This window comes from Bubalus kerabau, chromosome X, assembly GCF_029407905.1.
Source record: "Bubalus kerabau isolate K-KA32 ecotype Philippines breed swamp buffalo chromosome X, PCC_UOA_SB_1v2, whole genome shotgun sequence".
In the NCBI taxonomy this organism is placed as follows: Eukaryota; Metazoa; Chordata; class Mammalia; order Artiodactyla; family Bovidae; genus Bubalus; species Bubalus kerabau.
Genome location: NC_073647.1, coordinates 94,186,878 through 94,209,061, shown reverse-complemented (window position 1 = coordinate 94,209,061; position 22,184 = coordinate 94,186,878). Strand labels below are relative to the sequence as shown.

The 22,184-nt window shown below is 38.3% G+C and overlaps 1 protein-coding gene and 1 non-coding gene across 9 annotated transcripts in view; both read left to right on the top strand.

Annotated features, from left to right (window-relative positions):
• Positions 1-22,184, top strand: part of TAF1 (TATA-box binding protein associated factor 1) — a 108,297-nt gene that overhangs the window by 7,585 nt on the left and 78,528 nt on the right. For 7 of the 8 annotated variants that reach the window (XM_055565223.1, XM_055565222.1, XM_055565224.1 and 4 more), the window contains exons 6-26: positions 233-451; positions 840-1,070; positions 1,422-1,629; positions 2,827-3,003; positions 3,363-3,490; positions 3,588-3,695; positions 3,816-3,989; positions 4,735-4,908; positions 5,142-5,246; positions 6,759-6,959; positions 7,129-7,270; positions 7,643-7,773; positions 8,441-8,521; positions 12,686-12,835; positions 13,011-13,130; positions 13,657-13,832; positions 14,599-14,777; positions 16,389-16,602; positions 17,036-17,201; positions 18,507-18,718; positions 21,898-22,006. In XM_055565223.1, the coding sequence (XP_055421198.1) occupies positions 233-451; positions 840-1,070; positions 1,422-1,629; positions 2,827-3,003; positions 3,363-3,490; positions 3,588-3,695; positions 3,816-3,989; positions 4,735-4,908; positions 5,142-5,246; positions 6,759-6,959; positions 7,129-7,270; positions 7,643-7,773; positions 8,441-8,521; positions 12,686-12,835; positions 13,011-13,130; positions 13,657-13,832; positions 14,599-14,777; positions 16,389-16,602; positions 17,036-17,201; positions 18,507-18,718; positions 21,898-22,006 (3,405 nt within the window). The remainder of the gene's footprint in view (positions 1-232; positions 452-839; positions 1,071-1,421; positions 1,630-2,826; positions 3,004-3,362; positions 3,491-3,587; positions 3,696-3,815; positions 3,990-4,734; positions 4,909-5,141; positions 5,247-6,758; positions 6,960-7,128; positions 7,271-7,642; positions 7,774-8,440; positions 8,522-12,685; positions 12,836-13,010; positions 13,131-13,656; positions 13,833-14,598; positions 14,778-16,388; positions 16,603-17,035; positions 17,202-18,506; positions 18,719-21,897; positions 22,007-22,184) is intronic. The other variant, XM_055565221.1, reaches the window with a different exon arrangement.
• On the top strand, positions 10,218-10,289 carry TRNAS-GGA (transfer RNA serine (anticodon GGA)). Its single transcript has one exon. It is a non-coding gene; the product is annotated as a tRNA-Ser (tRNA).

Sequence of the window (22,184 nt, the reverse complement as noted above, 5' to 3'; positions counted from 1 at the left end):
TACATGTGATTTATATAGTTCTCATTAGGAATTGTCCTTTCCCTCTTAAAAGAACTAGTCCAAATTATTAAGGAATACTTTACTTTCTTGGTTGGTGTTGTAAATCTGAGTTCGGCATTTCTTGATCCCTCCCTCACAGTTGAGTAGACTTCTCAAAGGAGTTCTAGCTCAGAGCTACTGTCTTCTTATCTGACATTGGGTCTCTTACATAGAAACATGTTTTGTGTTCTAGGTGTTACGCTTCCTACGTCTTTTTGGACCAGGAAAGAATGTCCCATCTGTTTGGCGCAGTGCTCGGAGAAAGAGGAAGAAGAAACACCGTGAACTGATACAGGAAGAGCAGATCCAGGAGACGGAGTGCTCAGTAGAATCAGAAGTCAACCAGAAATCTTTGTGGAACTATGACTATGCCCCACCACCACCTCCAGAGCAGTGTCTCTCTGATGATGAAGTAGGCAAAATAGAGATCTGGAATTAAGACCCAGGAGGGCAACAAATGAGTTCTTCCTAGCTTATGTCTAAATTGAAAGTAACACCTTAGTGTCCTGTGCCTGTTATCATTAAGTAGTCATGATTTCAGTCCCAGTAGCTATCCCTTCCCTGTTGTAATAGAGAAGTATTTTGGGCAGGCAGATGGTGATATACTGGTGAATAGGAAAGTTGAATGATAGGCAGAGTGTGCCATGATACACCTCCATTGTTTGCATTTAACCCCAGTCCTGTTCAAGAATCATCCTTATGGATTCTCTAAGTTCCCCCTCCTGCCCATTAACTCCCTATAGCCTTAGGGCATCTGGGATCAGGATGTCTACCTCCCCTTCTACTTTGTTCTGTTACAGATCACAATGATGGCACCTGTGGAATCCAAGTTTTCCCAGTCAACTGGGGATACAGATAAAGTGACAGACACCAAACCAAGAGTGGCTGAGTGGCGTTATGGGCCTGCTCGACTGTGGTATGATATGCTGGGTGTCCCTGAAGATGGCAGTGGGTTTGACTATGGCTTCAAACTAAGAAAGATGGAACAGGAACCTGTGATGAAATGTAGAATGGCGGATGTAAGCAACACGGTATGTAAGAAAGGAATCACTGTGCCCAGAGCCCTATCAGTATTACTTTACTTTTCAATTGGGGAGACACTGAGTAGGGTTTCTTTGGTGGGAGATTGAGGTGTCAAAACCTTTTGTTTGGTGCGGTATATCGCCCTGGCAACTTGGCCCTATTGCAAGGATTCTTGTTTGTGAAATGAGTGTTGTGCCAGACTAGGAGTGGGAGGAGGCAGGTATTCCTTCATTATCAGGTGTGTGTCTCTCAAGTCAGGACCACATTTGATGTATCTGATTTATCTGCTGTGGGATTTGAAGTGGGAACTCTGGCCAGTGACCATTCAGAGATTTGTTGTTCTTCCCCTACTTCTGTAGGAATACAGGATACCTGAGGAAAGCAGTGGCACCGATCTTCTGGCTGATGAAAACTTCCTAATGGTGACACAGCTGCATTGGGAGGATGATATCATCTGGGATGGGGAGGATGTTAAACACAAGGGGACAAAACCACAGCGTGCTAGCCTGGCAGGCTGGCTTCCTTCCAGCATGACTAGGAATGCCATGGCTTACAATGTTCAACAAGGTTTGCATCTGTGCCCACTGTGTCCAGCACCCTGCCCTTCACCTCAGTCATTCTAAGTAAGCTTAGCTGTGATCTTTGCTGCTGAGGGACAGTGAAATGTTTTAGATCTGAGCCCTGATTCTAGTCTGTAATTTTTTTTACACTGTTAATGAGCTAGGATGGACTCTGATTTCTCATTAAAAAAATGTGAAAAGTACTTTAAAGTTAAAAATATTTCTGAGATATAATAATGCTTTTAACTTTATAGTCTACTTTTGTTTCCAAAGGCCCCTTTATCATTCTAGAATTTGCTTTTTCGCTCCTTAAATACATACGCACACACAAAAAAAGGTATGCTATGCTTAATGTAGAAAACTTTGAAAATACAATGCAGTGTCAAAAATAACTGGTAATTCTAGAGACTATCAGCTCTACCTTTTTGGTGTACTATGCTTTCAGTGTTCTATCCTGTATGTGTATGTAGCTGAGCTTATTCCTAGAGGTACAGTTTTATGTGTTGTGCTTTTTACTTAATGTTATTTTATGTTATTTAAAATTCTTCATAAAAATGTTAAATGACATGGGAAACTCATTTTAAATGGAAAAAAAAAGCCTAGATATGCACACTATATAAACAGAAAATTTCCTGAAAGGGAAAATACCATGAGATTCACAGTGGTTCTTTCTAGTTTGTAAGATCACAGATAGCTGTGCGGTTTTCTTTATATCTTTTCTGTCTTTTCCAAATTTTCTTGTGTTAATGTGGATTTCTTTTGTAATTCAGTGGAAAACCAAAAATGTCTTATTTTTTAAATATAACAAATAATTTTTTTCTTTTTTCCTTCCATTCTATGTAGAAACACTGTTGGTTACATAGTAGTCATATATGGATATCTTCATAATTTTTAGTTACTATTGTATTTTAAATATACTTCATCACATTTATTGTTAGCATATCTTATCGTATTATTTATTACCATAATTTGTTTAATCAGTCCTATGTTAAATATTTGGTTGTTTAAATTTTGACTATTATAAAAAATACTGCAGTGAACATTGTTGTCTGCAACATTTTTTAACAGTGAGAAATACATTGTTTCCAATAGGTTCTTTTTCAGTAGCTACATGAGTAACTACTAGCGTTTACTCCTTTTCCCTTTGCTAGAATTGAAGGGAGCATGAAATGTTTTGTTTATTCTTTCCTCGTGTTTTGACTAGGTTTTGCAGCAACGCTGGATGATGACAAGCCTTGGTACTCCATTTTTCCCATTGACAATGAGGAGCTGGTATATGGACGTTGGGAGGACAATATCATTTGGGATGCTCAGGCCATGCCCCGGTTCTTGGAGCCTCCTATTTTGACACTTGATCCCAATGATGAGAACCTCATTTTGGGTATGGTACTGGTTGGGTCAGTGTTCCTTCTCCATAACTGATAGCTTGCTGTCCTAATGTCAGCGGGCAAGAGGCAATCAGAAGGGTTGGGAAGGTCAAGACTGGAAGCTTCTAGATAGCAGTTTGAGACAGCAAAGTTGTGGCTGTCAGTTTCTAATATTGTGTATTGTTTTAGGGAAAACTCATAATGTAGAAATGTTGGAAAGTAGTACCTTGGAGATGTCAGGAGTGTAGTTTGATTGGTTGGACTAGAAGTGGTCTTGGGGGAGATGAAAATCTGGTTAGGAATTGTAAAGGTGTCAGTAGGAAAGTTGAATCTTCAGGGATAACAACTCCAGGGTGACTTGTTTCCTCCTTAGAAATTCCGGATGAGAAGGAAGAGGCTACTTCTAACTCTCCCTCCAAGGAGAGTAAGAAGGAATCATCTCTGAAGAAGAGTCGAATTCTGTTAGGGAAAACAGGAGTCATCAAGGAGGAACCACAGCAGGTCTGTGAAGGGAAAAGGGATTTGGTGTTTAGAAGAACAAAGAAAGGTAATGAAGAAGGGTAGTCTGACTAAGGTTTATTTGATAACTTGTCATTAGAACATGTCTCAACCAGAAGTGAAAGATCCATGGAATCTCTCCAATGATGAATATTACTACCCTAAGCAACAGGGTCTTCGAGGCACCTTTGGAGGAAATATTATTCAGGTAAAAGTAGTGTTTTTTTTTTTCTGTGGTGAATGTGAACCACTGCTTTGTTTTGGTGTAGACATGAGTAAATCTTTCTTTGACTGGAGTTCAATTTGAACCCTTATATTTCTATCTTAGCATTCAATTCCTGCTGTGGAATTACGGCAACCCTTCTTTCCTACCCACATGGGGCCCATCAAACTCCGGCAGTTCCATCGCCCACCTCTGAAGAAGTACTCTTTTGGGGCACTATCTCAGCCAGGTCCCCACTCAGTCCAACCCTTGCTAAAGCACATCAAAAAGAAGGCAAAGGTATGATTGAATCTTGGTTAGGAAAAAAAAAAGAGCTATAAAAGGCATTGGAATACAAATGGGGGAGATGGACTGGATATTAGATGCTTTTAGGAAATTGTCTATCTTCTTAGAAGTGATAAAATATTATTGTGGTTATTTAGGAGAATGTCCTTATTCTTGGGAGATGCATGGCATGTGAAAATAAAGTAAAATGTCATGATAACTTCAACTTTAAAAAATGGTTCATGGACTACCCTGATGGCCCAGTAGTTGAGAATCCACCTGCCAATGCAGGGGACATGGGTTGAATCCCTGGTCTGGAAAGATACCATATCCCACAGAGTTGCTAAGCCTGTGCAGAACTACTGAAGCCTGCATGTTCTAGGGCCAGTGTTCTGCAACAAGAGAAGTCACCCACAATGAGAAGCCCACACACCACAGTGAAGGAGTAGTCCCCACTCACTGTAGCTAGAGAAAGCCTGTGCACAGCAACCAAGACCCAGCTTAGCCAAAAAGAAAAAAAGGAAAAAGGTTTCAGCAAAATCTATTGATAGTTATAGCTAAAACAAATATGGTAAAATATAAAGTAATATATAAGTGGTGGGATAATAAGTGTTCATAGTTTTGACTTTATGCATAAACATTTTTGCAATAAAATAGGAAAAAAAAGCAAGTAAAGTTTTTGATGTCTCAATGAACAATATCACTGTGTGTAATTATTGTCCTGTCAGTAGCTGTACCATATTCTCCTTGTTCTCGGCAGATGAGAGAACAAGAGAGGCAAGCTTCAGGTGGTGGAGAGATGTTTTTCATGCGCACACCTCAGGACCTCACAGGCAAAGATGGAGATCTTATTCTTGCAGAATATAGTGAGGAAAACGGACCATTAATGATGCAAGTTGGCATGGCAACCAAGATAAAAAACTACTATAAGCGGGTGAGTCTTCTCAGAAAAATCTTTGTTGTTAATAAATAATTGTAGTTAAATATTCAGCAACCATATGTGAACATACATATATTTTTTTTAATACTAGAAATTTATTGGGAGAAAGGAATGGTATATGTTTTGCAGTTAGTAATATTAGTAGAATGCTGTGCTCATGGAATGTTTTATTTAGGCTTATTGATTATGTTCTGGGATAGTAACTGGGTCTGTTGCATTCCTTATAGAAACCCGGAAAAGATCCCGGAGCCCCAGATTGTAAATATGGAGAAACTGTTTACTGCCATACATCTCCTTTTCTAGGCTCACTCCATCCTGGACAATTGCTGCAGGTGAGGAATTATTTCCTGCTATAACTTTTTCCTAAGGAAATTGGCAGATGAGCTAGTCAGCCCAGAAAGAACCAATTCTGTTTGATTGAGACACTGTTTAACTAAAGTATGGGAAAGAACAATATAAGCTAAAAATTATTATAATCCAAAAATTTGTTTTTGCATCTTTTTATTAAAACTGGCTCCTTATTATGTTATTCTATAAGTTAAATTTTAAATAGTCTTTTGGAAATACATAGTGGTAAGAAGTCCAAAAACATCTGGGTAGCATAGGGAAGTCAACTGGATTAATAATTTACTATAGTTAATTTATGAATGTTTAATTTGTATGTGTAAGATTGGTGTGTTTTGAGTATTGAACCACACCCCAGCTATAGTGAAATGGTTTTTCCCCTCTCTGTTCTGATGGGTATAGAAATGCCTTCTGGTAACCTAGCTTTTACATACTTTGTTAAGGGAGGGTATAGAGGTCCACGAATGATGTGAGGAAATCTTTAGCACTCTACTACCTTGTTTCCCCCTCACTCCCTCCCCAGTTTATTTCCCTTGGCAATCTTAACCAATTTAACTGTTCTTATACCTACTTTATCCCATTGTTTCTATTGCTTACTCTCTTAAAGCATCTACAAAGCACATTTTTTTAATCCTTTGCATCTATAGTCCATTTCCACCAGATTTTGAGTATCACCTTACACTGTTGCTAGAGTTCCTGTCCCTATAACTTTCTGTTGAAGTTTTCTACCAGTTCCTACCCTTTTGTGGCTACTTTTGTAGTCTCTCAGATATCCTTTTTCATCTTCCCCCGTGACTCTTTTTCCACATTTAGAATTTTCTTTCCACACCTACGTATTGGATCCTCCCTCTTTCTGTCTACTTTTCTGATTTTTTTGAGAAGTCTTTCTTTAGAATCTTAACGACAGGTTCTTAATGACAGTTTGATCCTCATCCGGCTGCCACTTAAACAAGCTCAAATGTTTCTGTCCTGCATCTTTAGTTTGTCTTTTTTAAGCATAGTTTCTAATTCATTAGTTGTTTTTTAAATTAATTTATTTAACAAATGTTTTGATTTCACATATTATGTCAGGGGCTCTGCTGGGATCTAGGATAAGCAGTATGGTACTTTTTAGATTATAAAGTGATTTTCAGATGTAATCTTCATAGTAATCCTGTGAGTATAGGAGTTTTAAGTATCTCCATTTTGTAGATGAGGAAAATTGAGCTCATAGATATTAAGTAACTTATCTGACATCATACAATGAGCTAGCACAGCCAGTGTCATCTATAGTGTCAAATCCTATAGTTTCCCCACTACTGAATCTTAAAGGTGACCAATGGGTAAAAAATTATCTGTCTAATCCCATTTGATATTCCATATTTTAATTTATGTTACTCAGTAGACCTTAGATGGCATAATGGGGATGGAGAGCCAACAAGCTTGATTTTCCATTCTCATGAGTTTACTAAATTTCCAGGGCTTCTCTTATATTACTTTTGTGTTTTTATTTTTGTTAGGCATTTGAGAACAACCTTTTTCGTGCTCCAATTTATCTTCATAAGATGCCAGAAACTGACTTCCTTATCATTCGCACAAGACAAGGTTACTATATTCGAGAATTAGTGGATATTTTTGTGGTTGGCCAGCAGTGCCCTTTGTTTGAAGTTCCTGGGCCCAACTCCAAAAGGGCCAATACTCATATTCGAGACTTTCTCCAGGTAAGAATGAGAGGATACGGAGGGGGTCTAGATGTACATAAAAGGATATTTGGATTTGGGGTCATATCAGGGAAGATAAAACATATTATGGGCTTAGCAGGGGAAGGGACCCTGGTGAGGAATTTTATCCTTATTTTGCCAAATAAAAAAAATTTGGTATGTTGAGCAGGTTTTTATTTATCGCCTGTTCTGGAAGAGTAAAGATCGCCCACGACGGATCCGAATGGAAGATATAAAAAAAGCCTTTCCTTCTCACTCAGAAAGCAGCATTCGGAAGAGGCTAAAGCTCTGCGCTGACTTCAAACGCACAGGTCCTCAGTTGACTGATTATGTTTCTCTGCCTCTTTCCAAGAAAGGATTAAGGCTTCCAGTTAAAGGAAAAGCATACAACTAATAAAATAGAAAAAAAAATTGAAGTCATCAAAAGGAGGTAGCAAATCTTCTAATTATGGAGGCTCTGATTGGTAATTTAATTTTGCCAGTCAGGAAATTGAGTTTGATTGTTGATGTCTTAGATGCAGGAAACCTAGCAGCAGGGCTTTTCTTGGCCAGACATTCAGACTGGCTAAGTCTGATACCTTCTGGGACATTGCCTGGTTCAGTCTTGGTTTGGTATCCCTGTTAATGGCAATGAAAGGGCCTTTGGAGTTCCGAATGGTCTCATTTTCTCTTATCTGTTCTAGGCATGGATTCAAACTGGTGGGTGCTGAAGTCTGATTTTCGTTTACCAACTGAAGAGGAGATCAGGGCTATGGTGTCTCCAGAGCAGTGCTGTGCTTATTACAGCATGATAGCTGCAGAGCAGCGACTGAAGGTGAACACTTTCCTTTTAGGCACCACCTATGCCTGTGGGTGTTTTTCAGAGAGATGAGGGTGAAGAACTTTTCTCACTAGCTTAGGAATGATGCATACTAGATTATTACTAATTATTTCAAAAGTCAAACTGTATAAGGTACTCCATGTATACCAGTTCTGGGGTAAACTACATTGTAGATAAATACCAGGGGGAAGGCTTAGTGAGGGACTTAGTGTTTTGCTTTGAAAATGGTTGCTCATTCATTTGGGTGATGGCTTTAATCTCTATTCTTTGTAAGACAGGTGTATAAGCAAGGAAAGTGCTTCTTAGTTGTTTTCCATAGCCTTCCAGGTGGGCAGAGATGCTGATGGTGCTGGACATGTAGTTTGGAGAAGGATAATGTCCTTATTAGGCCAAAATAGGAAAGATCTAGCTGGGGTGGGACAGCACAGTTGTGTCCCACGGAGTTAATGAACATCTCTATTCAGCTTCCTCATGGGGCCTTAACTATCCACATATGTTAGCTTAAGGGTGTAGAGTGGTGATAGGTATACCTAAGACTTTACAGACTCCATTTTCTATGCAAAACTGTGCATTGGTGTTCTGTACTTGGTATTTGGTGAAACTTGTGCTTTGCATTTTCCAATTTATCGATTGACTTACACACGGATTTGTCCTCTTCCAGGATGCTGGCTATGGTGAGAAATCCTTTTTTGCTCCAGAAGAGGAAAATGAGGAAGATTTCCAGATGAAGATTGATGATGAGGTGAGATTTTAATCTTTATTAGTACATCCCATTTATCCTTAAAAAAAACAGGCTTATTGAGATGATTGACATACAGTAAATGGCACATGTTTAAAGTGTACTATTTGGTGCGTTTTGATGCATGTTTATACCTGTGAAATTGTCATGACAAGATAATGAGTGTATCTGTCACCTCCACAAGTTTGTGCCTCTTTAAAATCCCTTTCTCCCCTCTCCTCCTTTCTCGCTAACTCTCCCTGTCCCCTGACACCCATTGATCTGCTTTCTGTCACAGATTAGTTTGTATTTTTTAGTGTTTTAGATAAATGGAATCATACAGTTATATTATGTACTCTTTTTTTAATTGTGGTAAAATACATGTAACATAAAATTTATCATCAAACCTTTATGTGTGTAGTCAATAGTGTTAAAGTACATTCACACTATTCAGCCAATTTCCAGAACTCTTTTCATCTTGCAAAACTGAAACTTGATTACTCATTAAATAGTAATTCCCCCTTTTTCCCTCCCCCAACCCCCTGCAACCACCATTCTACTTTCTGTCCCTATGAATTTTACTACTCTAGGTACTTCGCCTAAGTGGAATCATACAGTATTTGTTTTTATGTCACTGATTTATTTCATTTGGCATAATATTCTTAATACTCATTCATGTTGTAGCATATATCAGAATTTCTTTCCTCTTTTATGCTGAGTAATATTCTCTGGTATATATGTACACACACACAAACCATGGAATATTGTTTTGGTTATCCATTTGTCCATTGATGGACATTTGTATTATTTCCACATCTTGGCTGTTGTGAATAGTGCTGCTGTGAACAAGGGCATGCAAGTATCTCTTCAAGACCCTGCTTTCAATTCTTTTGCATATGTACCCAGAAATGGAATTACTAGATCATATGGTGGTTCTATTTTCAGTGTTTCGAGGAGCCTCCATAATGTTTTCCAAAGCATCTGCACTGTTTTACATCTTGTCAATGATGTATAAGGGTTCCAGTTTTCTCACACTTTAAGCAGCATTTGTTATTTATTGTTTTTTTTTGAAAAGTACTCATCTCAATGGGTGTGAGGTAGTATCTTGGTGGTGTTTCAGTTTGCATTTCCCTGATAGAATCTTTTCATGTGCTTGTTGGCAGTTTGTATGTCTTATTTTGAGAAACGTGTATTCAAGTCCTTTGCTCATTTTTGAATTGGGTTGTTTGGTTTTTGTGATTGAGTTAGTTGTAGGAGTTACATATTCTAGATGTTAACATCTTTTCAGGTGTATGTTATACAAATATTTTCTCTCATTGTGTAGGTTGCCTTTCACTTTGTCATGTCCTTTGATGCAGAGAAATTTTACATTTTGATGTAGTCTAGTTCAGTTTACCTAATTTTACTTTTGTCCCTATGCTCTTGGTTCCACATCTAAGAAATCACTGCCAAATCCAGCGTCAGGAAGCTTTTTCTCTGTTTTTTTTTTTTTTTTCTTCTAAGAGTTTTACATTTTTAGTTCTTACATTTCGGTCTTTGACTCATTTTGAATTAATTTTTGTATATGGTGTAAAGTAAAGGTTCATCTTTATTATTTTGTATGTGAGTATTCTGTTTTCCCAGTACCATTTGTTAAAAGTGTACATTCTTTCTTGTCTGTGTTCTTCACTCTAATTATGCTGAGATTCATCCAGGTGGTTGTGTGTATTAAAGCTGGGCTTCCCTGGTGGCTCAGAGGTTAAAGCGTCTGCCTGGAATGCAGGAGACCCAGGTTCGATCCCTGGATTGGGAAGATCCCCTGGAGAAGGAAATGGCAACCCACTCCAGTACTCTTGCCTGGAGAATCCCATGGAGGGAGGAGCCTGGTAGACTACAGTCCATGGGGTCGCAAAGAGCCGGACACGACTTCACTTTCACTTTCACTCTTATTGCTGTATAATATTCCATAGTATGGATGTACCACAGTTTGTTTGATCACCTGTCAAAGGACATTTTGGTTGTTCCCAGATTTTGGCTATTGTGAATAAAACTGCTATGAATATCCATGTATATATCTTTATATGGACATATGTTGTTTTTTTTTTTTCCTTGGGTAAATATTTAGAAGTGGAATTGCTGGATTGTATGGTAGCTCTGTTTTACCTTTGGAGGAACTGCCAGACTTTTCCACAGTGGCTACACCATTTACATTCCTACTAGCAGTGTATGAGCATTCCAGTTTTTCCACATCCTTGTCGACATTTGTTATTTCCCATTTATTATATTATTGCCCACCTATAGTGGGTGTGTCATTGCAGTTTTAATTTGCATTTCCAAATAGCTAAAGATGTTGAGCATCTTTCTATGTGCTTATCATCCAGTAATCTTCTTTGGTTGAGGATCTATTTATCTCTTGCCCATTCTTATTTTTAATTAGTTACTTGTTTTCTTCTTGAATTTTGAGAGTTCTTTATATATTCTGGGTCCCAGTCCTTTATCAGGTATATGATTTACAAAGATTTTCTCCCAATCTAAGGCTTGTCTTTTAATTATCTTAGCAGTGTCTTATGAAGAGCAGAAGTCTAACTTGTAAACCTTCTCCTTTGATGCTTACGGATTTTGTGTCAGGTCAAAAATTTTATCTAATTCAAAGTTGCAAAGATTTATTCTTATTTTCTTCTAAAGGTTTTACTGTTTTAGATTTTAGGTTTAGATCCATTTTGAGTTAATTTTTGTTTAGGGTGCAAGATGTTTAGATTAAGGTTCATCTTTTTGCATAGGAATGTCCAGTTATTCTAGTACTGTTTGTCAAAAAATTAATTGATCTTTTAAAACAAAAGTTTGATCATATCACTCTTGCTCAAGGACTTCCTGTGGGTCCTCATTTGTTTTAGGAAGTAATCCGTAACATGATTCACAAGGCTCTGTGTGATTTTGGTCTTGTAATATAGCTCTCATCTCCTCTCATCTGTCACTGACCATCTTATACTCTTAAGCTCCAAACATACTAAAGTTCATTCAGTTCCCTAAATTTATTTCTGCTGCTTTCTAGGCTTTTGCAACTGTTATTCCCTCTGCCTAGAATATTTTCCTCTCCCCTCCTCTATCATCTGACCTTCATCTGCAAGTTATATTCTTTTGGAAGCTTTCCCTGACTCTTGCCCTCACTCCCACCCTTCATTCAGATTGGATCACCATCCTTTCCTTCTTTGTATACATATAGCACTTTTTACTTTCCTATCATGGCACTGATCATGCAGTATTGAATTTGGTTGGTTTATTTGTCTTTCCCTCACTGACATTAGGCCCTTGAGAAAGTAGTGCTTGATGTGTAGATATTCAATAAATATTTGTTAAATGAGTGAATGCTTGTCAGTGAGGTCAGGCAGAGTGAGTAAAGAATCATTGTTGTATGTACTGTACTTTTGAGGTTGGAGTGAACAATAAGTGGATGTCAGAATTTCCGAAATGAAAGATTCTTTTGAACGGCCTTCAAGATTGAATCTCGAATAGAGAATTGGCCACTTTATAGCTAAGCTATATATATATATATATATATATATATATATATATATATATATATATATATATATAACATATACCTTTTCTTGTCTGTTTAGACAAGCACATTCCCCTTTTCTTAATTGCCTGCTTATTTTATTTGATCAGTAAACACCATTTAGGGTTCTAGGAGAGGACAGGTCTTTTTGACCAAACCTGTGGCAGAGGTGGAATACACTTTGGTTTATTGCTACTGAGACTGGGGCCAGTACTTTGTAGAGCATGTTTATCATCTAATTGGGAGAGTATGTATATGGGTCATTCTAAAGAAGGCGTTTGAGCAATAAGACAATCAAATGTGGTCATCAGTCTAACTTAACTCTTTGAAAATCATGAGGGTGGGGACAACACTGTCTTTGAGAACTCTCAGTCAAACCCAAGTGATGTGGAGCTAAAGAGGGGGTACCACTTTTCCATGTATTCCTACTTAGACTGACTGAGACTTTGGCCTCTTACTTATTATCATGATTTAAGTACCATAGAAAAGAACAGGCTGTGTCCTGGGCAGCTTTATGTAGCTATTGATCTCTGTGAACAGTTTAAGAAAGCATCAGATTGTACATTATTGTTATTATCCCCGCCTTCTAAGTGTGGCTAGACATAGAGCAAATGTTTTTCACCACCCCCTGAATCTTTTTCATACTTCAGGTTCGCACTGCTCCTTGGAACACCACACGGGCTTTCATTGCTGCCATGAAGGGCAAGTGTCTCCTGGAGGTGACTGGGGTGGCAGATCCCACAGGGTGTGGTGAAGGATTCTCCTATGTGAAGATTCCAAACAAACCAACACAGCAGAAGGTGAGACTGAATATCTGGAAGGTGAAAAATCAGGGGAGGAAGAAATAGAGGTTAAAGAATGGAGATGAATGGATGGGGATCTGGGAAGCCATGGAAATGTTAACAGTATATCTTAGGTGCCTACTATAAAGAGTTCAGCTTACTAGGATTCTTTCTTGTTTTGTTTCTGAGGTAGGATGATAAAGAGCCTCAGCCAGTGAAGAAGACAGTGACAGGAACAGACGCAGACCTCCGTCGCCTTTCACTGAAAAATGCCAAGCAACTTCTACGTAAATTTGGTGTGCCTGAGGAAGAGGTGGGCATGGAAGAGAAAAACTTAGAGGCTCCCTGGGGCTCTTTATAGAGAGGGGAAAGCTTAGAGGCAGATATTAAGAACTATCTGGAGGATTTTGTCGTTTAGGTTGTGATAGACTGAATCTTAGAGACTTCTTCAGGAGTTAGCTTTCTCAAAGCTTTCTGTCTAACCTGCTTGGGTGATTTTTTTTTTTTTTTCTGATTTCTCTTCAGTTATATTTTTATTTTTTTTTCTGATATGGTTAGTTTTTTTTTTTTTTATTTTATAACTTTACAATATTGTATTGGTTTTGCCATATATCAAAATGAATCCGCCACAGGTATACATGTGTTCCCCATCCTGAACCCTCCTCCCTCCTCCTCCTCCCCATATCATCCCTCTGGGTTGTCCCAGAGCACCAGCCCCAAGCATCCAGTATCGTGCATCGAACCTGGACTGGCGACTCATTTCATATATGATTTCTAACCATGTGCACTGGTTTTTTCCTTTGAAATCTCCAAATGATTTGTGTGTGTGTCTCTCGTAGATTAAGAAGTTGTCCCGCTGGGAAGTGATCGATGTAGTACGCACAATGTCAACAGAACAAGCTCGCTCTGGAGAGGGACCCATGAGTAAATTTGCCCGTGGATCAAGGTTTTCTGTGGCTGAGCATCAAGAGCGTTACAAAGAGGAATGTCAGCGCATCTTTGACCTGCAGAACAAGTGTGTTGTTTTAGTACTGCAGAAGATCTAAGCTGGAAAGGGGAGGGGATCTCAGACATTATTTTATAGGGGAGAGAAGGTCACCTAAAAATGTGACTAGGTGGTCAGGTATCTGAGATTTCAGGTGATATCTATTCATGATAATGCTGTGGTACCTACTCCCTTCAAAACAATAGGCAAAGTTTTTGTTTTTTTGTTTGTTTTGCTTTTTTAAATTTTGTATTGGGATATAGCTAATTAACAATGTTGTGATAGTTTCAGGTGAACAGCAAAAGGACTCAGCCATACATATACATGTATCCATTCTTCCCCAAACTCCATTCCCATCCAGGCCTGGCAGAGGTTTTCAGTGGCAAGAAGTGTTAGGTTCCATGGCAAATCTTGTGGCCTGCTTGAGCCTGGCAGCCATTACAGTGGTAAAAGGGGATTGTGGGGGTTTTTTGGAGGCTAAGTGTTTAGAGGATGATAATGCCCTATTAAAAATGACTACTATGCTGATTTGTTGTTTCTCAGGCTTTTTCCAAGAATTCTGAAAGAGGTTGCTATACTATTTCATATTTTGAACTTGCCTCGTTGACTGAATTTCTAGGAAAACTTGTAGAGCTTTTCTGTTCAGGGTTCCATGTTTTAGTGGATTTTGAATATTTCTCTTTTAAGGTTGATTTCTCAATTTCCTACTCTTGCCTAAACTAAAATTGTTTTTTCAGCTTTTTTTAAAACTTATGTTTCCCCTCCTTTTTAATTTAACATTATTTTGTCTTTTTAGGGTTTTATCATCAACTGAAATCTTATCAACTGACACAGATAGCAGCTCAGCTGAAGACAGTGATTTTGAGGAAATGGGAAAAAACATAGAGAACATGTTGCAGAATAAGAAAACCAGCTCTCAGCTGTCACGTGAACGGGAGGAGCAGGAACGGAAGGAGCTACAGAGGATGATACTGGGTGAGGGTAGTGACTTTACAGATACACAGACAAAAAAAAGAAAGATCAAAAAATTGTAAATAACTGCTCACTGATAACTAAGGTAAAGATGGAGGCAGGAGAAGTAGGACATGAGTATAGAAAAGCCCATAGATGAATTAGAGAGATTCTGCAAACTGGACTCTAGGTATGTCTGTGGGGCACAAATTGAAGAGATGCTGCCAGTCTGCTACTGCCTTTGTTTGTATCAGGCCTGGCCAAACCAGGGCTATCAGTGCTCTACATCACTTGAGCTTTCTGGGCATTCATCCTAGAGGGTAAGAGTTTTTAATACAAAATCCGTGGATGAATTTGGGGGTTGTTCGTGAACCCTCTGAAATCACATGTAGAAGTCTGTACAGGTGTACTTTTTCTGAGGAGAAGATCCATGGCTTTTGGAAGATTCTCAGAGGAGTCTTGGATTCTAAAAAGAGTTTAAACTCACCAACCCTAAATTGCATAAATTGAGGGTGGGGATGATGAAGGCCTGAACTGGTTTGTCTTTTTTTTTTTTTTTTCTGTTAAACAATGATTTTATTGCTTTAGTACAATACACAAATTTATGCAACCAGGGCAGAGGCTGTGGATGACTCGTATTTCCAATTAGGGGGTAGGACTCGTTTGGTCTTGTAGTCTGAACTGGTTTGAGATGTGGTCATTGGGAATGAAAAAAGGAGAGAGATCAAAGTTAAGGTTTCACTCTGGCTTGCTGTAAAGATGGTGGTACCATTGATTAGGGTAGTACATTTCAGAAAAAGAAGCAGGTTTAAGAAGGAAAGGTATAATATGTGGATTTTGAGGTCCTTATGACACTCCCCAGTATAGATGTCAAACAGGCAATTGAGAACTTGGATGTAGATACTGAGAGAGGATAAAGGCTGAAGATGAATGCTTTAAATGACTACACTCACAGTAGTCTTTCCTTTGTTTTCCCTTTGTAAAAGCTTTGTGTGATTTGGTTGTTCTGACTACTTTGTAAAAATATGATAAAGCCTTTCCTCGAATGTGGTCTTGAACCAGCAATGTCTACATCATGTGGAAGCTTGTTAGAAATGCAGTATCAGGTTTCACTCCAAAATACAGAATTAGAATCTGTATTTTAACATGATCCTCAGATGATTCCTGTTCGTTCATATTAAAGTTTGAGAAGCATACTCTAGGCCTTAAGACCCTGGAGTTTTTCTGTGGTGTCATTTCTGCCTGCCACACCCTAGCCCCCACCCCCGTCATCCCCAGTGCTTGGGTGCTTTTCTATAGTGTGATCATCAAGTACTTCCTACTTGGACTTTCCATTTGTGCATTGGTTCAAAGAAATCAGAATACAGCTACTGCTCTGCTGTCCTCCATATGACAAACGTGTTTCTTTGAGATCCTCTCAGAACTTTCTGTACTTATAAAAATGGGAACATTGACAGTGATAAAATGAAGTCAGGAAAGGACAACTAGTGTATCCTTGGGGCTGGTGGTGACTTTGATGCTTTCTATAGAACAATAGTTCTGTGGCATGTTGAGTTTTTGGGTCTCCACTCAACCCCAAGAAAATAGCCATTTTGGTGGTAGGGGGACTGTGTGGAAATCTTTTTCTCCTTGCAGCAGCAGGCTCAGCAGCATCAGGAAACAATCACAGAGATGATGACACTGCTTCTGTGACAAGCCTTAATTCTTCTGCCACTGGCCGTTGTCTCAAGATTTATCGCACGTTTCGAGATGAGGAGGGGAAAGAATATGTTCGCTGTGAGACGGTCCGAAAGCCAGCTGTCATTGATGCCTATGTGCGCATACGGACCACAAAAGACGAGGAATTCATGTGAGTTTGACTCCCCACTTGCCAGTGTGATAAGGAGAATGATAATGATGGGGAAGTGGGTGAGGACGGATACTTGAATTTTAGTGACAGGATTCTGCACAGCTGTCCCTGGAAATCTGTGTTAATTGAGAACCATCTTGCCTTTAGAACTTTGGGTTTGAACAGAGCCAGATCACAGGGAGAATCCCCAGTTTGCTGGGTCCTTTGTGTTTTTGTTTGTTGGTTGGCAAAAATCTTAGGGACTCCTCAGGGCTCCTCATTCTGAGAGAGGTACCCCTCTGCACATGGAAGACTGATGAGCAGGGTAAGTAGGAATACAATGTAGCCCCTTTTGTTTCAGTATTACTTTAGTTCTGAGATGTTTGTTATCAGTACAGTCTTCTTGGTTTTAAGTTCGCTTATGGATCCGTGAATTTTTTTCCCCTTTATATAGTCGAAAATTTGCCCTTTTTGATGAACAACATCGAGAAGAGATGCGAAAAGAACGGCGGAGGATTCAAGAGCAACTGAGACGACTTAAGCGAAACCAGGAAAAGGAGAAGCTTAAGGGTCCTCCTGAGAAGAAGCCCAAAAAAATGAAGGAGCGTCCTGACCTAAAAGTAAGTATAGTGTAACGTGATCATAACTAACAAAGCAGAGAAAGAAAGCATACCTTTTCCTTTAGCTTTTGGCATCCTCCCTTACTGGGAATGAAGGCAGTATTATGGAAAGCTAGTTTGAACTGATGTGGCCACTTGGGTGTTATAAATGCTATTACAACTGGAACTGACAATACCAGATTTAATCTGGTGTCATTGGGTGTCATTTTATGCTTCATCCATTGAAAATATTTTCTGTGAGTTGAGACAGGTGTGGTGGATTTTTTTGACATGTATATTTATGTACATATGTAGACACATCTTGTTTTTAAATTGCATGTGTTAAAAGCAGTGACTGAGAAAACATACAATACAGGTTGCTTTGCATAGTTTAGGTATCACTGTGCAATGTAACGTGCAGCACAAAATGGGGCAACTGTGGTTCAGTGGAAAGAGCCGTGGACTTGGAAACAGAAGATCTGGGTTCAGGTTCTTGTTCTGCCATTTAGTAACTGTGACCATAGCCTCTCCAACCTGTTTTTTCTTTTTTAAAATGATACCTATATCACAGTGGTATTGTATTAAGGAATGTAATACATGGGAAGCACTTTATACCTGGTAAAATTCTCAACAAATGTGAACTGTTAACATGTACTGAGCTCATTAAGTATTCTAATGTTTCTTGTATGTGATATTATATGATACAGTATTGATTCCATTTTACAGATGACAGTGAGGGCAATTGCACAACTAAGATGGAGACTTGTTTTGTTGTTGTTTTGGCTGTTTTGTGTGTGGAGTGTTTTTTTTTTTTTTTTTTTTTTGGCTGCACTACACTCACTGCCTGTGGGATCTTAGTTCCCTGACCAGGGATTGAACCCAGGCTCTCTGCAGTGAGAACACAGAGTCCTAACCACTGACTGCCAGAGAATTTCAAGAGACTTAGTATTATTAAGCCTTTTCCTTGAGACTGAGAATATACTCATTCTGGCTACCTGTGCTGCTGAATGCAACCTTGGGCTTTCAATAGCCTTTCTTCTGCATTTTTAATGTTTTCATAGTTTACAACTTAAGTTGGGTTAAAAATCCTCTGCCTTTTCTTCCTCACTTGATTTTTAAAGTAATGTTCAGTCTCTGGATTTCATTTTGTTTTTAATGTGTCATTTCCATACATATACTTTTGTTCGGTCGCTTCTGGTTGAAAGGTGTGTGAGAATAAAAGTTCTGGGCCTGCCTTTGTTTCTCTTCTGCCTTCTGTGTTATTTCTTAAAGCTAACATGGAGAAGCCTGCTTACCTCTGACATGTTGATACTTTTCCTTTTACAGCTGAAATGTGGGGCTTGTGGTGCCATTGGGCACATGAGAACAAACAAATTCTGCCCTCTTTATTATCAAACAAATGCTCCCCCTTCCAACCCTGTTGCCATGACAGAGGAGCAGGAGGAGGAGTTGGAAAAGACAGTCATTCATAATGATAATGAGGAACTTATCAAGGTTGAAGGGACCAAGATTGTCCTAGGGAAACAGCTAATTGAGAGGTAAGAGCGGTGGGAGAGATCTGTTGGAGGTTGGCAATATTGGTGGGGGGCAGGGGTGGATGTGACGTGTTCTCTGAAGTGGAACTGAGGACATAGGAACTTTAATGGACTTTCCTCAGTAATTGTTGCCAGTAATGGAAATTACAGTCTTGTAAAGCACTCATTAGGCTCCACCACCTACTTGCCCTTGGGCATGCTACTCAACTTTTCTGAGTCTTAGTTGCCTTATTTACAAAATAAAATCACCCTTTCAAGGGTAACTATGAAGATAAAATGAAGGAGACTATATAAAGCAAGTAGTACAGTACCTGGTATATACTAGATGCTCTTCCTGTTCTAATTCCAGGCACTTGTAATATTTGTAAGGTCCCTGGTCTCAGATGTTTTGATAATGGACCAGCCAAAAAGATTGAGGAGACAGACTATACTTATACTTACCTAGCCCTTGTCGTCAGAGAATTTGATAATCAAGTAGAAAAGTTTTTATTTTTTTTAATTCATTTTTTACAATGTTGTATTGGTTTCTGTTGTACAATGAGAAAAGTTTTTAAATTAAAAAAAAATCCTCCCAACTTTTTTTTTTCCAGGCATTTTATTTTATTTTTTTATGACCCCCAACTTTTTAGTTTGAAAATTGCAAACCTACAGAAAAGCTGAAGTAATAATATAGTATGTTTTTTCTCTAAATTCACCAACCATTAACATTTGTCACATTTGTTTCATCTTTATATATCAAAAACATTTTCTTTTTTGCTGAAACATTTGGAAGTTGTAGGGATCATGACATTGCTCTCAAATTCTTTAGCACACATCTCCAAAGTATAAGGACATAACAAACATGATACTTGGAGAAGGAAATGACAACCCATTCCAATATTCTTGCCTGGAAAATCCCATAGATAGTAGAGCCTGGCAGGCTGTAGTCCATGGGGTCACAAAGAGTCAGACATGACTGAAGTGACCTAGCATGCATAAACATGATACTACACCTAAGAAATTTAACATTAATTCAGTAGTATCTAATATTCAGTCCTTATTCAAATTTCCCCAGTTGTCTCAATGTTATTTATTGCCTACACCCTACTTCCATTCAGGATCCAATTCCAGTTCAAACATTAAGTATTTTGAATCTCTCTTAATGTAGAACTGTCTTCCCCACGTTGTTTTTCATGACATTGAATTTTTTGAAGAGTCCAGGTCAATGGTCTCATAAAATATTCCACATTCTAGATATGTCTGTTTTTGTATTGATTATATTTGGCAGGATTACAGCAGAAGTAATATTATGCATTTACTGCACCACATGAGAAAGCATATAATGTCAGGTTTCCTCAGTATTTTAATCATTTCATTAAAGTGGTAATACTCAGATTCCTCTATAATAAAGATTTTTTTTCCCATTGTAATTAATTTGTGGGTGAATATCCTGTTCTCTTACAATATTTCTCTCAATAGTTTTAACATCCATTGATGATCATTACCTAACTCAGTTATTACATAGGGGGTTGCTTAATTGTTTTTCTAATTCTATCATTCTTTATACTAACTGACATTCTGTAAAGCAGGACTTCTCCCTCTTTTTTTGAATATTACTATGGATTCTGAAATTCTTCGTTTTGTAAACTATAATATATTAAAATTTGTTAACATCATTATTAATTTGAATGCCCAAATTGTCCCAGATTTGATTCCTTCAAGCCAGAACCTGTGTCCTTTTGAAATGAACCTATAAATTTTGCAAACTTCTTTGCTTTCTGGCACTAGATGTCAGGCTTTCCTTGAAATTTCTCTGTCCCAAACCCAGAATCAGCCCTTTCTCAGAGAGTCCTGGTTCCTTTTATTGGGGAATAGTATTTTGGAACCAATATCTAGGTGTTAGGTATGCTCATTGGCACTGAGATGTCGCTGCTTCTAGGTTCTTAGTAGATAGAACTAGGAAATATATAAATATTGTAAGTCACAACCTCATTTAATACTTCCAATACAAATTATATCTATAGATTCTTTGTCTTTTTCTGCTTTTTAGCTATAGTTTGCATTTTATTTTTAGCTCACACTTTTTAGGTTCTTGATTTAATTAAAATCAATGAAAACATTATATCACCTCTATTTGTACATCATTAAGTTTTATTCTTTTTCTGTTTTATATTTATATCCTGTTTGGTTCCCAGCATCAGTGTATTTATACATTTGCCCATCCTGTGATATGTGCAACATAATTTGAGAATTTGGAGAAGGAAATGGCAATCTACTCCAGTATTCTTGCTTGGAAAATCCCATGCACAGAGCAGCCTGGCGGGCTACGGTTCATGGGGTCGCAAAGAGTCAGACATGACTGAGCAACTGAGCACGCATACTACTACCAATAACAAACATGTAAAGTAGATTCAAGATATTTTCTGTAATTTGTTGTCCTTGGATTATATGCCACTGACGTTGTACAGTCAGGGTATTACATTCAAAATATATTTATTTTTTGAGTATGTAATTTTTAATTTAATATGTGATTATACTCATTTATTCTGTTTAGATTTGAGAGTTTTTTCCTATCCTTGTTAATTTATCAACATCTATAGTAATGTTTTGAAGCACATTAGAAAAAGAAAATATAGTATCTTGATATATGATTAAAGGGAAGTAGGTAGTTGGGCTTTTAATAATTGAGGGAAACTCAAACTAGTTTTTTCTCTTCTTTTCGGCCACTCCGTGTGGCATCCAGGATCCTAGTTCCCCAACCAAGGATTGAACCCATGCCTCCTGCAGTGAAAGCATGGAGTCCTAACCACTGGACCATTAAGGAAGTCCCTAGTTTTTCTTTTCAAACAAGCTTTAATGTCTTCCCTTGTTTCTATTCTGAATAAGTTAAATTTCCTAGCCCTTTTATCCTGAGATAGAATGTTCGAGATAGAAAGATTTTTGAAATTCCTTTAGCCTAGTTCCTTTATCTTCCAAGTAGGAAACTGAGGTGAACTTGTTGCTTGCCTAGTTCTTTATTAATTTGGAGATACTATGAGGTCTTGCCCAATCTGAGCCTTAGGATGTGGATGTCTGGCATTTAGTTTGGCTTTTTACTCCCCAGGCTCATGCTCAGGTACTTTGGGCTTTTTCTTTGTGGTTGATTTTTTTCTGGGGGCTAGAAATATGGACTGCATGCTATGAAAGTGTTATGATTATTACAGTGCAGATGAGGTTCGCAGAAAATCTCTGGTTCTCAAATTCCCTAAGCAGCAACTTCCTCCCAAGAAGAAACGGCGAGTTGGAACTACTGTTCACTGTGACTATCTGAATGTGAGTATCTGCATTGCTGCTTTCTGACTAGATGGGATTCTCATTAATTCCCCCTGTCCTCTAAGCTATGGCCCTGATACAGCCTTAAATTCTCACTGTGGCGTTGCTCTGAGAATTACATGTACTGCTCATTACAAGGTTTCCAAATGTATTCTTTCTTTAATTTAAAGAAGCATTC